The 15,418-nt window shown below is 51.8% G+C and overlaps 5 protein-coding genes across 5 annotated transcripts; 1 reads left to right on the forward strand and 4 right to left on the reverse strand.

Moving 5' to 3' along the window:
- Nucleotides 1-4,610: 4,610 nt before the first annotated feature.
- Nucleotides 4,611-5,901, forward strand: MRS44_006139 (uncharacterized protein; the record flags this gene model as incomplete). The annotated part of the gene is made up of 8 exons (XM_065621655.1): nucleotides 4,611-4,648; nucleotides 4,698-4,750; nucleotides 4,816-4,855; nucleotides 4,903-4,988; nucleotides 5,038-5,120; nucleotides 5,288-5,364; nucleotides 5,454-5,621; nucleotides 5,673-5,901. 8 exons carry the CDS (start codon nucleotides 4,611-4,613, stop codon nucleotides 5,899-5,901), a joined length of 774 nt encoding a protein of 257 aa, XP_065477727.1.
- A 347-nt stretch (nucleotides 5,902-6,248) lies between these two features.
- MRS44_006140 (uncharacterized protein) lies at nucleotides 6,249-9,091 on the reverse strand (the record flags this gene model as incomplete). The annotated part of the gene is made up of 8 exons (XM_065621656.1): nucleotides 6,249-6,557; nucleotides 6,617-6,843; nucleotides 6,927-6,954; nucleotides 7,151-7,274; nucleotides 7,853-7,949; nucleotides 8,499-8,682; nucleotides 8,724-8,963; nucleotides 9,035-9,091. The coding sequence occupies 8 exons, from the start codon at nucleotides 9,089-9,091 to the stop codon at nucleotides 6,249-6,251; spliced, it is 1,266 nt and encodes a 421-aa protein (XP_065477728.1).
- A 2,055-nt stretch (nucleotides 9,092-11,146) lies between these two features.
- MRS44_006141 (uncharacterized protein) lies at nucleotides 11,147-11,783 on the reverse strand (the record flags this gene model as incomplete). The annotated part of the gene is made up of 4 exons (XM_065621657.1): nucleotides 11,147-11,172; nucleotides 11,228-11,365; nucleotides 11,417-11,555; nucleotides 11,616-11,783. 4 exons carry the CDS (start codon nucleotides 11,781-11,783, stop codon nucleotides 11,147-11,149), a joined length of 471 nt encoding a protein of 156 aa, XP_065477729.1.
- Nucleotides 11,784-11,878: 95 nt separating this feature from the next.
- On the reverse strand, nucleotides 11,879-12,604 carry MRS44_006142 (uncharacterized protein; the record flags this gene model as incomplete). Its single annotated transcript, XM_065621658.1, has 3 exons — nucleotides 11,879-12,231; nucleotides 12,307-12,471; nucleotides 12,586-12,604. 3 exons carry the CDS (start codon nucleotides 12,602-12,604, stop codon nucleotides 11,879-11,881), a joined length of 537 nt encoding a protein of 178 aa, XP_065477730.1.
- Nucleotides 12,605-13,080: 476 nt separating this feature from the next.
- MRS44_006143 (uncharacterized protein) lies at nucleotides 13,081-13,302 on the reverse strand (the record flags this gene model as incomplete). Its single annotated transcript, XM_065621659.1, has 1 exon — nucleotides 13,081-13,302. One exon carries the CDS (start codon nucleotides 13,300-13,302, stop codon nucleotides 13,081-13,083), a length of 222 nt encoding a protein of 73 aa, XP_065477731.1.
- Between the last annotated feature and the right edge of the window lie 2,116 nt (nucleotides 13,303-15,418).

Here is a 15,418-nt window from a genome sequence, read left to right on the forward strand (position 1 = left end):
ACTGCCCCGTGGGCCAGATCGAGTGCCAGATGTGCTCCTTTCGGTGTCGCTCCGCTGACCTCATTCGCCCAAGACAGGCGCCACGAGCGAGCGTTTTCTTTTCCTAGGTCGGTCGATGGCTTGCTCGTCATGTAACCCATGCACGGCATATCACGGTTATGCTGCACAAGTCAGAGAGCATCACATCATGGAGTTTCTTGTCCACATCTGGACAATGTCAGGCCCAATTATGCACAACTGCCGCTGCACAAAGTCGCGTGCTCTCCCACGTAACCTCTGTGGAGCTGCATGACTGGTGCTGGCTTGCGCCGAGCTCACGGCCGAGGACCCCTTTTCATCCCTCACCTCGCTTGCTGGCAGTCAGCTAACGATTCCAAGAGAAGATCGGCCTCATCCTGGTGGTTGCCGAGACCATGGCGGGAGCAAACAAGTTCGCACGCGATTTCAGCATCCGTTTCTGCACGGGAAATGGCCTGGCGCCGCTGAGGCTGACTTGATTCGGGGTCCTCAAAGATGCCCCAGAGGCTTGCCTAGCGTCTTTCTTGCATCTCTCGAGAAGAAGCTACGCGTATCCGCCTGCATTGCCCGCGTTCGCATGGGGCGGCTGGCATAGGATCTGACAAAGATCTGTCTGGTCTGTGAGCTCGGAACCAGGTTGTTTTCGTCTTGAACCTCCAACATGTCATCATCAAACTTCCATGGGTCACCCATCAGCATAGCATCGCCTCAGAGCTGAATGATCGAGGCATAATCCAGCCTCATCCCTTCACCGCAATCGAGCGAATTCCATCTTGTTCGCTAGCATTTCCCTTTCCGTCTTCGAGCGCTTCTGGAGCGTCATGGTTCTCGAGCCGCGGGACGACTTAATTAGCCGCAAGGTAAGGTCTGAGACCTTGGCGGCACGCTAGCTGGCGATGCCGTCAACCTCATCTCACCGCTCAAACAACCTCGGATGGAACAGGCTGTGAATGACCTCCTGTTCCCGTCCCGTCGCCCCGTGTCTGCATCGCGTACCTTGTATGGCGGCGAGGGCCCTGCAGGTCGGAGAGATGCCCGACATTGCGCAAATAAGCTGTGCTTCCGACTCAGCCTTGTGTCGCAAAGTGCGTGCTTCCGGCATCTTGGAGTCGTCCGTCAACCGCCCACGTTTTCATGTTAGTGGCAGCAAGGTGCTTCCGGCTGCGCGGTGCATGTCCCTCTTGAGCTGACTGCCTGGCACGGGTCCACTGGAGGTTTGTTGTCGCATACACACGTATATCTGCTTGCCCGAGTGTAGTAAGACGGTAGCGAGATTAGCAGGCAGGCCTCGGCTTCATCGAGGAATCGCAGTTGCGTAGGACTCTCTGGTCACCTGCAACCATCTCTTGTTGTCGATTCACTGATCAAACAACCGTCAATCGATTGGCATTGCGGGGTTGTCGATCTGGCGGATGATCTTCTCCATCACATGCTTCCGAGCGTGGGGTGCATCGGCGCAAGTTGGAGGGTGCATCGCGGGCCTCTTGTTCGTTAGTCAACGAGAGCTTGTTGTTTCCTGTTTTATCTTATCCTACCAGCATGAACCCGAATGAGCTGATACACTTTGACGAGCCGGTCCGGTTGCCATCCGCAGCCATCCCTGGAAGAAGCCGTTAACATGCGATGATGGATCAGAAAGCCACCCGTTCGGTCCTTGTACCAGTACCGGGTTGGTCCAGCACCCTTGTCATTTCGAGGTCTATCTTGTTAGCCTTCAAGAGGGTGTGTCTATTCGGTGAATGACATTGACTGGAGAGAATTGAGATGGTTTTGTGAAAGAAAACAGAGTTGAGTTTATCGGGAAGTTGATTGATGATGATGTGAAGTTCGCTAGTCCTGTGGTTGAGCAAGTGCCAAGCCCCACTCACTGCCCCTCCGCTGGCACTACCCGGTGCCACTCCGATGAAATGCTTTCAGCATCACCTCAAGTCTCGCAAGCTAGCTGAATTTGCTGTTTTACATTGTTGCAAACGGGCTTTGTCTGTTGCGGTGCTTTTTGTCCGTAATTCGGTGTTGCATGATTCCCTCTGATCTGTGTCACAATCTTCATCGTGGTTGTTGCATCAAGATGTGTGAGGTTTCATCTCTCCTGTCAAACCATCAAGGGTTCCCTTAGATCTTGTTGTCCCTGCAAAGATCACACAACAAACATTATATCCCTAGAACAAGCATGACAACGATCACTAGCATGTGTAACAACTCCAATCTCTTTGTTTTTTCGGCCTGTGATGTCATTACGGTATCCGCCTAGAACTCCGCCCCGGCGGTGGAAATCACCACAGCCAGCAAACATCATGGCTTGGGCAGCTCCAAAAACCTAGGCTTAACCGTAAAACTATTAACAGTCTGTAAAGACCTTTCTGTATTTTTGTATGGGTTGTTGGGTAGCCTGGCGTGATCCCCTCCAGCTTCGTCACTCTCCTCACTTCTTTCTTCCCCACCATCAAGCTATCAGAATATCTCTTGTGAGAAACAACCCCCTTTCTTCGATTACCATTGTCCCTGGCCCGAAGATTCCCACACAGATATTCTCTAGCTTCCACTTCACACTCTCCTGCCTCCTCCTTCAGTCGTTTTGATACCAGCTCTGGTAAGATCCCCATCCTGCCCCTGTCTAACTGATAACCCTAGAGGCACCAAGTCACTGCCAACTCATGACCAGTGGCATAATTATGACTATTAACCCGGGTCGAGATATTTCAATTAAATGCTGCGCCCCCTCCGAGCACTGGATCATCCCGCAAAGCCTGTGAGTTGCTGGAGGGTCTGTCATACAACCTTCATCGTTCACGCTTGTGCCCACTCCAAGTCTGGTTCCGGGGCATGATATGTTTCCATCTTCGGCATCCTTGTCCTTTACCCTCTGAGTAAAGGGATGCCGATCGTTGAAGAACTCCCAATGATCCATTAATTCCATGCCTACCTACGAGGCTCGAAACGCAGGAGCATCACCCGACCCTAAGGGACCCTAAGAGATGACTCTTCCCAAGCCCTACTCCCTCTCCTACCGTGCCTGCCCTACCCTACCGCACACGGATTTTCAGGCAACCCAACAACTTCTTGCCTGGATTCATTTCTCTTCTTCCTCTGATCATCCAACCATCGAGTCATCAGAACACCTCTCGGGAACAGAACCTCCTTCGTCTCCATCATCGCCGCTTCCCCTCTTTCTTCTTCCTCAATCATCATCATCACCACCGCGCTTGTAAGCAATGCCCCCTTCGCTTCGATAATCACCAACCAGTACGAAACTCGTTCATTCTGAGAGAGATCATTCTACTCTCCTTCATTCATCCACTATGTTTTCTGTGAATGCCCTCGTTTCTTGCGCTCCTTTACCACTCATTCTCGCAAGGATCAACACACTCTCCTCATTCCTACCTAATGATTCTCTGGGTACCGAATCAAAGCCAACCCATGGCTAGTAACGATGAATCAAGGTCAAGGCGGCATCTATATTGGAAGCGTGGGCTCCATCGGGAGCATGAAGGCCGGGGCCGTAGGCGGCGGCGGTGGAGGGAACCCGGGGCATGGAGGCCCCATGGTAGGTTCTCTCTTGACATGACCGTCCAATAGGTGGCTAACTGTGTATATAGAGAAATAGGCAGAGGAAGCGGCTGCGTCGTCGCACCGCCCCCCTCCTTCGGCAGACCGCTGAAGGAAGTGGTGAGCAAACTACCACTCCTCCCGCCGGTTCGGAACACGCAGACCACAAACCCTCACACCGGTAGCACGCAGGCTACTCCTCCCGCTGGTACAGAACCTATATCCTACCGCCGGAATCGAGTGGAATCGAGTGTACGAACCCCAGATCCTCCCACCAGCAGCACGCGGAACCAACATCCTCTCGCCGGTACACGGAACACAGAACGCGACCGTGGGTCTACCCCCAAGCCCATGGAACCCTCCATCGATCCGCGTTGTGCGCCTCTGGCTTCTTCGGCATGATCTGCATTCATTTGCTTGTATCACTCTTCATCAAGATCTTCTCTTTTCGAGATCTTGTCCGATAGAGCAGGAGCGCGCGCGAAGATCGAGGCGAGGCCGATGCGGAGCTCCATACCATACCTTTCCCATATCCATCCCATACCCCTCTCGCTTCCCTCTCGCTTCCCATTTCCTCCTTATCGATAATGGGAATGACCCTGACATATGCTTATAGGTTTTCCCAAAAAAAAAATAATCATCTCGGTAAGTAAACACCATTTTTGAGCTACGAGGTTTAGGTAACTAACAGTGATTCAGAAACGCAGCTTTACTCTCTACAACATGAGTAAATATCAGCCTCCTCTAACCATTATGACCATTACTAACAAACCCTTAGCGACCACTATTATCATCAACGGCTCGGTTGTGTTCGGCGCTGGGGTTGACCTTGCGGCGCTCTCCTCCGCCCAGCTTCGGGCGATCTTGGGCGGGTTGGCTTGGTCAAGGGCTCGAAGAAGCGGTGGGGTGGGCTTCTGAGCAACCCAACGGAAATAACACAGCCGTAACACAACTGAAGCTTAAACCCAAGCCTCGATAACACAACAACTTGGGCGGGTTGGCAGCTGGGGGCGGGGGCCCAGCTGCCGGCCCAGTCGTTGGCCCCAATGGGGGCAGACAGGGCCGCCGGGCCCGGGCCAGACATGTAAGTTATTCTGACTCCTTGTTCTCGACAGCGACTCATGACGAAATAGGGCCGGAACCGACGTGGCTTTGGTGGTGGTGTTTCCACCGCTCCTCCTCCTCAGTAAGAGGGTAAGGTCAAATGATTTGGGAGAGAGAAGTAATATCATATCTAACAATGGCATTCAGAAGAAATCCACTCTACACCTGGCCGTCTGCCTTTGTGGTGGTATGTGAATCTTCGTCATGCTCAAGATTATCACACTTGAGGTCCAGCACCATCGACAACGGGAAGTCAAAAATCAGGACAAGGCATTCCTCCCGACCAACAGCAACTCATCTTTGTGGAAAGCAACTCGAGTGTAAGTTCTTCGTCATGTTTGCTTTGAGTCCTGCACTAACGTTTCACAGCTGCCGATGGGTCTCTCTTTTCGGGCTGGTGGCTATGGTTGTTTCCCCCTTTTCCCCATGTAAATGTCGAATGGATGCTGGTTGTATGTGCTCCGAGACATATCGACAGCGTTTGTTTTGACATGGAGGAGGTGTTTGACACAGTTTTGTTTTTCCTTCTCATCATAAATACCATAAATAATGATCAAACCTAAGCAATTATTCACACAAAACTAGATAAATGATTAGTAGACGTTTTATTTCACCTTAGACTATTATTGTCTTCTTGCTCGGCGGGGTCCTGACCTCGGTACCCGAAGCATCCAAGGAGCGATCATGTCGACTTCTGTGAGCCAGTTAGTCTGGCCATGACCGACATCGAGCAAATAGGAGACCCGTCGAAATCGGTTAAGAAAGCCAACCCTAAGAGTGGAGAGACCCAAGAGATGGAAGGCGACGAGGGACGACGAGAACGATGAGAAGAACATTGCCCCTGACGAATCCGACCACGACGCCTCCTTTTCCACTCGCGAGAGGTTCTCGCCTACCTCGGTGTCCGCCACAGGAATGTTAATTCGTGATCGGAGGTTCTGTCGACACTCTGCGTAGGATTGCCAATATGGGAGTATCTCGACTCCACGAAGGACTTCCCCTAGAAGTGCGGGCACCTGGCGCTCTAGCTGGAGCCCAGCTTTTCTGAGTCCCACTAGGGACTTTATGCTTATCAAATACGGTTGGAAAAGCCACAATCTCAGCGTTGATGAGAAATGGGCCGCCTTCACCCAGAAGGTTAGAGAGTTGTCCGGCGACAAGATCGAGATTCTGACCCTCGTGAAGCCATCTGGGCCTTTAAACACCTTGGCACATCTCAACATGGGTCACTGAGAGTTTAATCTATGGCTCGGCCATGGATCATATCAACCACTCTCTGTGTACCCAGCCCGTTAGCTCTATTGCCCGCTTGTAGGCGGCTGATTGAGTTATCTAAACTGCAAATAAATTTCTTCTATTTTTAAGTGATCATTAAGGTAAAATCTTATAAATTTAAGAGATAATTAGCTATCTTTATCCTAAGTTTAGGTAGTATTGGGACGCATCACACACTTAACATAAGTCACAAAGGGAACTGCAAGCAATCATTATGGAGTTATGAAACTGAGTTTTGATAGCAGGCTCGGCTTCCAGTTGAAATTCGATAATACCCTAAGCTAAGCAACTGCCCTGTCTCTGCATCAAAGCTCTTTGTATCGCCGGTTATGGAGGGGCTGCGTTCTGCGTACTGGCAGGACTGCGTTCCGCATATTGCCGGTGGGAGTGGCTGGGTTCTGCGCGGGAGGAACTGCGTTCTGCGTACTGCTAGCAGGAGGGGCTGCGTTCTGTGTATTGCCGGTGGGAGTGACTGGGTTCTGCGTGTTGCCATCGGGAGGGACTGTGTTCTGCGTATTTCCAGCGGGGGGGCTGTGTTCTGGCCACCTCCTCCGGCGGCGGCCTGCCGGAGGAGGTGGGCGGCACGACGACGCATCCGCTGCCGCTGCCGCTTGCTCTATATAAACAGTTAGCCATCATACCCATTAGATATGCATATCAAGAGAGAACTCACCAGGGGGCCGCCATTCCCCCCGCAGCCGCCTCCGAGGTCATGCTTGCCTCCACCTGGTGATGATGATTGAGGAGGAAGAAGAAAGAGGCGAAGAGCACCGGGAACAGTTCGAACCGAGAAACATGATGATCCCGAATCTGAAGTTGGCCGCCAGCGAGCACCATAGATAGGCCGTCGTGTGTACTTAGGTGCCTGCCAGCGGCCAATGCTGTGGGAAGGTATCTGGTCTGTCGGCCATGGTTAGCCCTCCAGTCACTCGGCCATAGATGCCAATCGTATATTCGAATGGGAAGAAACGCCATATACTTACGGGCTGGAGTCATTGCCTCCAGAATGAGCTGGTAATGGCAAAGTATTGAACATGTCTGTGTTGGTGGCTGTGGTGATTTTTTGATGGCTGTGGCAATGACCTAAAGATGCAAGGAGAAGGATGCGACCAAGAGTGATTGTGACAGTGGAAGTTCTTTGAACCGGGTGTGGACTCCGTGCTCCTTCCCACGCATGGCGCGCCTCCCCAAAGAAGTTGATACAAACCGGCATCGCTCCGGCCTCGGATAGGTAGGTACCCATCAGGGAGATAACAATTTGCTTCAAAGCCACAATCCCCAGCCACTGTTCGAGCACTGCCAACAGAGGAGATGAGGTTGGGGTAATTTCACTGTTGGGGAACAAGGTACAGATAAGTGCTTTCGTCTTCCATCCATCTTAACACGTTCTATGAACCTTGAAGGACTTGCCCACGCCCAGTTCGTTACGTGACCATCGGCAGCGGGAAGGAGAGATGGAACCCACCATGTGCTTCAAACTTGGCCCCGCCACGTTTGGTCCTCTCAATTCCTCACGTCTCCAATTCATCACCAGCATCGAAGCATCGCCACAACCGCCCCATCATAGACATCTCCAATGCCTTACAGGCAGGCACCAGACCCTCTTAGAGGAAATGACTCCGGCCTGTGGGTATATAACCTTTCTTCCCTTTCAAATACATGAGTAGAATCCATGGCTGAGACATAGGAGACCATAGCCGGCAGGCCTGTCACCATTCCAAACCTGAATCACCGCATCTCTCGGTGCGTGTCACTCCCCTTGCCTCGATCACCACTGCTCTAATCCGCACTATCTGTGTCACTCCGTTCACATCAAGATGACTATGACTTCATCGAGTCAATGCGTTTGGATAAACTGATCGTGATCTAGACCTACCACCGCACCACGACACTTAGCTCGAGACATTACCAACTTTGCATAACGTTCACCGTGCCGTTTCGATATGATGTTTCATCGAGGTTTGCGCACCGCTTCTGTCGAACTACAGAGACACCGTATGTGAGTTCTATAGAGTAGGGTGCTGTTTTCCATATGCGTAACCTTCCCCCTCCGACTCGAGTTAATATTTCCCTCCGCCTTTATTACCTGAGGTACCCTGAAAGGGGATGAGTTGTTGGGATTCTGATGATGGAGGAAGCGATCCCAACCTTTCGACTGAAAAAGAGGTTTCCTGGTCCTGCGGGATACCTAAAGCGTCATCAGATTCCAGCCTTCAGCGCAGCTTAATGGAACTGGCTACTTACCTGGCGCAAGGGAACAATTACGCCTAGCTCAATTCTACTCCATGACGGAGCCTACTCTGAAGTCCACTCAAGGAGACGGTCAGTTAGACAGCCTGGAAGGATTATGGGGATGTATACAATAGATCACTATGGCAAAGTCACTGGGTCAAGGTCTCAGAGCACACAAACAACCGGCTTTCATTTGATATTAACAAAAAAAAGGAAGAAGAAACGACAACAGCGATCACCCCGGAAAAAAAGCACGTGATCGATCAGTTCCTATGAGTGAAACGTCAGTATAGAGCTCAAAGCGGACATAACGAAGAACTTACCCTCCTTGTCCTGAATCTTGGACTTGACGTTGTCGATGGTGTCGGATGATTCCACTTCAAGGGTGATGGTCTTTCCAGTGAGGGTTTTGATGAAGATTTGCATACCACCACGGAGGCGGAGGATCAGGTGCAGGGTGGATTCCTTCTGGATGTTGTAGTCGGAGAGAGTTCGGTCATCCTCAAGCTGCTTGCCAGCAACGTTATCTCCTCGAGGCTGCAGTCGACTTTGACTGCAGCCTCGGCCTCCTCGGCAGCAGTATCAGGCTCGGGCTCGGGCTCGGCGGGGGCGGAGGCAGGGGCGGACTCGGCGGCATCCTTCTCGGCGGTGGCGGTGGCGGCGGGGGAGGAGGAGCTGGTGGTGGAGGAGGAGGAAGGGGCAGCCTCAGCCTCGGCCTTGGCCTTGGCCTCGGCCTTGGCTGCCGCCTTCTCTCTGCGCGCCTGCGCAAACCTCGAGGTCCCCTGACCCTGTTTGATGGGTAGTGAGTCACTGTCGGGCTAGGTAGAAGAATGATGCGGTTTTGTCATGGTATACTTACAGGAGCCTTGGGCTTGGGCTTGGGCTTGGGCTTCTGGCCCCCCTTGATCTTCTTCATCCCGGCAGCTGGGGCATTGGCTCCAGCTGCCAACCCAGCGCCCAAGGCGTACAACTGGGCCGGGGTGAGCTTGGACAAGTCCACGCCCCCCCGAGGATGACAGGGTTGATCATAATATATTCAGCTAAGCTTTTGTTAGATGTGATCATAACACCTTGAAAGGAGCGAGGGCTTGCCCATTGGTTGCTAGATCACGGTCAACTCGTCTGAATGCACTGATTCACGGATGGGATTTACTTACCGAAACGGAGATGTGATGTTGAAGAAAAAAAACCCTATAAGTGTGTGTCAGCTTAATTCATATTATAGACAACGAAGGAAAGAGATGCGAGAGGGAGGTGAGAGGGAGGTGGGAAAGATGGGGGCCGTTCTCGCATCTGCCTCGCCTCAATCTCTGCGTGCACTTCCGCTTTCTTCGAAGAGCTTTCAGAAAGAGAATATCTTGATGAAAGATGACATAGGCAAGTGAATGCTGATCATACCAGATGGGCCAGAGGTGCACAGCGCGGATTGTTGGCGAGTTTGATGGGGTTGGGGGGTGGACTTACTGTCTCGCGATGGGTTGAAGAGGAGAAGAATCTCTCCCCAGAAATTTTTCGAACGAAATAAATGTGCGCTTGGATCCTAAGATTCTAAGGACCCTAAGGATGTGTGCGCAACCCCAAGCCCTGACTGACCAAGCCCTGATAGACCGGATGAGCTGCTCCTAAGGAACAGTTGCTCCGGGTCACCAGTCTCAACAGCTGGCGGCCGTCTAACCAATCTTCTTGTTTTTTGAAGCGCTCAATACCATAATACGAAGCTGTAAAGCCCCCTTGACTTGCCATTGGATGTTTGCTCGCCTCTCTACATCAGCCCAACATCATGCACTTGTGTTTTCTAGATACATGAAGATGAGCATCCTTTGGTTCAGATGAACGGCTTGCATTAATAGTATTCCTATCAATTTTTCATTTCCCAACGATCTATGAAACATAGAGTCAGTCATGCACCCATCTCTCCCATGTGACGCCAGGGAAATCAACTTGACGAAACAAGTGCTGGCTCACAACACGCATATTGAGTCATGCACATAATTTAAGTATGTCAGTATTCTAATGCCAAGTATGACCGTATAGCCTGGCACTGCTATATGTTGTTGGAAGGCATGCGTATTGTGATATGATATTAAATCTTGTTCCACAAAGAATGCGGGGGACGTTCCCTTGACGTTGATGTTGTTGAAACGGGACGGGCCGGGTCCCACTGAACCCGTGGGGTTCCCCAGACGTGAGGTACCCTCCCAAGGGACCATGTACACTGGGCCCCAAATTTTTCCCTCAGCAAGTACACCAAGAAATCTGGCTTGTTTTGCGATAGCAAAGTCGACCAAGAATAGGCTTAAACAATGAGAGAAGGGCGGAGTGAACTAGAAATCATGCCAGCCACTTTCCACGATTTTTTCTCATAAGTGCATCCCAACGGTGGCATGATTTGGTTGCAGTGACCTCGATGGTTCTCTCGCACATCACGCAAGGGCGGCGTACAGTACATGGGTGTATGGACCCATCCGGAGCCGCACAGGCATCGCCGACCACACTCAGTACAAGTCGCGAGACCGGGAGACGACAGTATGAGGATATGAGCATTTTCTCTTCTGAAGATAACCATAAAGCTATAGTAAAATTATGTAATAATCTATTAAGCAATTTTAAAATATAGGCTTCTATTATGATGTTTTCTTGACTATTCTTTTAGTTGTCCTGCTTAAATTGATACGTTACTCGGCTGACGGAGGAGGGAACCCTGCCGTGAGTGTGGCTGTTCGCGGCTGTGATGGAAGAGAATCAACAGTCGCAAGGGTTCTCATCTCTACATGGATGGCAGGCGGAACTCGCCTTTCACTAACAAGAGGACGCTGGAGACATGTCAATGATTCCAAACGACTCCATGCAAGCGACTTTGATTCTCATATTTACGTCTCAACCCTCCCAAAATATAACGACACCAACCCGACCCGAATCACCTTCAATCTCCAGTTGCATGATTGCCAGCAAGGTGGGTTGCTACCGGAGCTTAGACCGTGGTCATCTCCTCGTCAGCTAGGATATTGTTAGATATGCTATCCATCGACTATAACAAATCATCAGTTCTTACCTTTTCCGCCGAGGCTGCGGTCGACAAAGTCGACTGCAGCCTCAGGCTCAGCCTCGGAGGATTTGGCGGCGGCCTCGGGCTCGGGCTCAGCCTCGGTGACCTCGGCGGCGGAGGAGGCGGCGGCGGTCTTTGTGAAGACTAGGACAATGGCCTACGGCGAGGGCAGAGGAGGCGGCGGCGGCAGCGGACCGGGACAATCACCGACGAGGTGGTCGGCGCAGGGGGCGTGGAAGAGGGGGGAGGAGGAGGAGGAGGAGGAAGCGGGTTTGGCCTCCTTGGCACCCTTATTGTCGCAGCGGGCTTGCGCGAACTTCGAAGTGCCCTGACCCTATTTGACAGTGAGTCACAGTGTAAGAAAAAAGATAATCAGTATACTTGCGGGCTTCACGTCCTTCTTGATCTTCTTGACCTTGGCAGTCGGGGCAGCGCCCCGACCTGCCAACCCAACGTCCAAAGCGTGCAGTTGGGCCGGGTTGAGCTTCGACAGGTCCAAGCCCGCCCCGAGGACAAGGGGGTTGGTCATGGAGTAACCTAGGCCTTTGTTAGATGTGATCATGATGCCTTAAAGGAAGTGAGAGCTTGCTCATTGTGTAGCAGCTTTAGCCTCAGCCATCTCCTTGTCAGCTATGATATTATTAGATATGTCATCTCTTAACTCCGCCAATCATCCATTCTTGCCTTTTTCGCCGAGGCTATGTTGCCTTTATCGACTATAGCCTCGGCCTCCTCAGCGGAAGCAACGGCGGCGGGTTTCGTGAAGACCGGGATAATCACTGGCGCAGTGGTCGGGGCGGCTGAGGTGGAGGTGGAGGATGTGGAGGAGGTGGAGGAGGAGCGGGCGACGTTGGCCTCGGATTCGGGAGCGGCTTTTGGGGCGGTAGTAACTACAGGCTCAGGCTTGGGTTCGGACTCCGCTGTGGCAACAGGGGCGGACTTTGCAGTAGCCTTAGTGGTGGAGGTAGGGGAGGAGAATGAAGAAGAGGCGGCCTTCTTCTCGCGCCGGGCTTGCGCAAACTTCGACGTGCCCTGACCCTATTTGGCTGAGTCACGACCAAAACGAATGAATAGATAGAATATACTCATGGGCTTGGCCTCCTCCTCCTCCTCCTTCTTCTTCTTCTGGACGCCGGCAGCTGGGCCACCACCCCCAGCTGACCGGCCGGTCAGCGCATTGAGCTGAGTTGGGCTAAGCCCCGACAGGTCAGCCGCCGAGCTGACCATGACTATGTGAGTAAAGTTCTGGGCTAAGCATTTGTTAGACTTCATCATAATACTTTGAAGGAGGTAAGGACTTGCGCATGGTGGTGATAGTGCGGTGGTAGATCTGGATCACGTTCAGTTCATCCAAACGCACTAACTCGATGAAGTGACGGGCATCTTGGTGTGAAGAAAATGATATGAACGGTGTGGATTGGGACAGTGGTGGTCGAGGGAAGGGAGCGGCACGCACCGAGAGATATGATCCCGAATATAAAGTTGGCCGCCGGCGAGGCACCATAGATAGGCCGTCGTGTGTACCTAGGTGCCCGCCAGCGGCCAATGCTTTAGGAGAATCTCCAATCTGTCGACCATGGTCATCCTTCTATGGGAGCTGGTGCTGATGGGGTGTTGAACATGCTTGTGTTGGTGGTTGCGGAGATTTTGATGCCCGTCGTTGATGACCTGGAGATGCATCGAGGAGTGATTGTGACAGTGGAAGTTCTTTGAATCGGGTATGAAATCCGGGAGCCTTCTCACAGCTCCACAGTCACTGCCTGCACACTACCGAACCGAGGAGACGAGGTTGGGATAACTTCACTGTTGGGCCGAGTCGTGCCTGGCTGGCTTTCGAACGATCGTCTGCAGCGTCTTGATCAGACGCTGGGAAATTGGGGGACAGGGCCGATGGGGGGGATGCTTCCTTCCTGCTTCTCCAGGTAAGCATAGCAGACGATATCTCTTATAGGATCGTCATATCTGCCCAGGCGAGACTTGGAGTCATCTTCGATAAGATCCTCCATATCGAGACAAACGCTGTCGATATGCTTCCTGCCTTCGGGCCAGCGCTTGGGAATCTTGGGGAAGTAGCGCTCCATTGTATCTAAACCGTTGGTATTAGTTTAGGGGTCTCGCGACAGAACGGAATCGAGGACAGCATCAAGGGACGGTTTTCGGTCGAACGAGATCTTTGGTGAGAAGAGAAAGGGTTGGAAATTCTGGTGGGAGGAGAAATGTTCATCACTTTGTGGTTCCTGTTTGGGATGGAAGGTACGCGAGGGGGCGACGCGGTTGGGAAGGCGTGACCTGCTCCTTCCAAATATCTGGTCAGGGCGTCTAGGTCGTCGAGGCTCCCTCGAGGGCACCCATCGCCAACCAGCCCACGGGCTCACTTTCTGGCTCTCATTACCTACCTAGGTAGGAACCATGATCCATATTGTAACTTCTTCATGATCTCGCTTTCTGCCACAGTGTGGGCAGTCTGTGACGAAACCCGTTCGCAAGGGGAGGTTACTGTACCTCATCCTAAGGCTTAGGATACCACTGGGGCTAACTCCCCAAATCCTCCCACCATTGGCTACCACATCTCCTTATATATGACGAAAACGATTGTGTTTTCAACAAACAGGCGATGTAGCTCAGTGGTTAGAGCGCTCCCCGGCAACTGATGTTTACGACATCGGCTTCCTGCCGACAGTACAAAGACCACCACCACTCCCGCTGGTAGCACTCAGACAGTCGGCCCCCCGCCGGCAATACGCAGATTGCCGTCTCTAAAGACATTGTCACGGGGAGAGGTCCCTGGTTCGAATCCAGACATCGCCAATTCTGTTTTCCCTTTTTTGCCTTTCTTCAGGGACAATATTTGCATCTCCCTTGTTGAGCATTACACCTGTGCTTTCCTCTCAGTTCTCTCGTGCACCAATACCCCAGATGTATTGCCACCAAGCTGTCTTGCTACTGGAACTATATTCTGGTGGTTCTTTTTCCAAATGGGCTCCCTGTATGTACAGAAACGGCAACTTACTCATAGTTTCGCATGTGTTGCTGTTGAGAAGGCGGGCATGGCGGGCCATCAGATTGTGAGTGCATGCGTAGAATAGCCAATGATCTACAGCTGGGCATAGAAATGGCTAGCAACCCTGGAGCTTAATTCAACTTCATCGACACGATCTGTCTGGCAAAATGGATACAGACTCGAGGGAACACGAGCGAATATCCCATTGCGCAACATTGTCTTTCAAAGGTCAAGTATGACTGACCCACCTTAAGGGCTTCGGGTCGGGCTCTTTTCAGTTAAGAAGTCACGGTATGAATATGAAATCCCAGACCATTTGCATGCGGCGATTTGAAATCATTGGTAGATAAAATCTGTGTGTGCTTGGAATCTGTAGTTTGCTTAGGGATGACTGAGCGCTTGTGCGTCTTTGTTCTCTTCACAGTCGTAGGTCTTCTCATCAGCAAACATTTTCTAACCCACGTCCTATTTGCCATTGCTTGTAGCTTCAGGCATCTTAAAATGATTCTAAACAGCAAGAAACGTACAGTAGTCCTGTACTGCGAGATCAGGAATACCATGGGTCATGTGAGGTTGCTTGTCCAAAATGTCAAGTTCCCATCAACACACACTTCAACAACTGGAACTCAACCGATTGGGGACATACTTGACTTGATGACAAAGCACAGCACGTGACATGTGGGTCATGTGAGTATACGGGTGGGGCTTGGTCACAAACTCTGCTGATCTTAACCAAGTTGGTTCCACGACTCCATATGAACACAAGATTCGCGAATCAGTTCAACAAGGAGCGGCCTGATGGTCTAGTGGTATGATTCGTGCTTCGGGCAATTACCCAGTTCTCTTAGAGAAAATGTGCGAGGTCCCGGGTTCAAACCCCGGTCAGGCCCTGGTCTTTTTGTTGCTGTTGGTGGTGTTGTGATGGCCGTGATGGTGTTTTGGTGTTGAAGCTTGGACAGCACACCCGACGTTGCCCCTCCCTTCACGATTATTTTTGTCTCTGTGGATTCCAGGCATCAGTCCAGTGTTAAATGCCTCCTCCCAGTTCTCTCGGCGAAGTGTGGGCGTCACGGTTGGATGCTGGCGTTTTTGCCATCTGGACGCCCACCGCCCACCACCCGAAGTCAGACTGCTCCCCAGCCTCGCACCACGTGTTTCCAAGAATTGTGATATCACTCGCCAAGCCACATGCATCA

Source organism: Fusarium solani (genome assembly GCF_023522795.1).
Source record: "Fusarium solani strain SB1 chromosome Unknown bctg00000003_1, whole genome shotgun sequence".
Classification (NCBI taxonomy): domain Eukaryota; kingdom Fungi; phylum Ascomycota; class Sordariomycetes; order Hypocreales; family Nectriaceae; genus Fusarium; species Fusarium solani.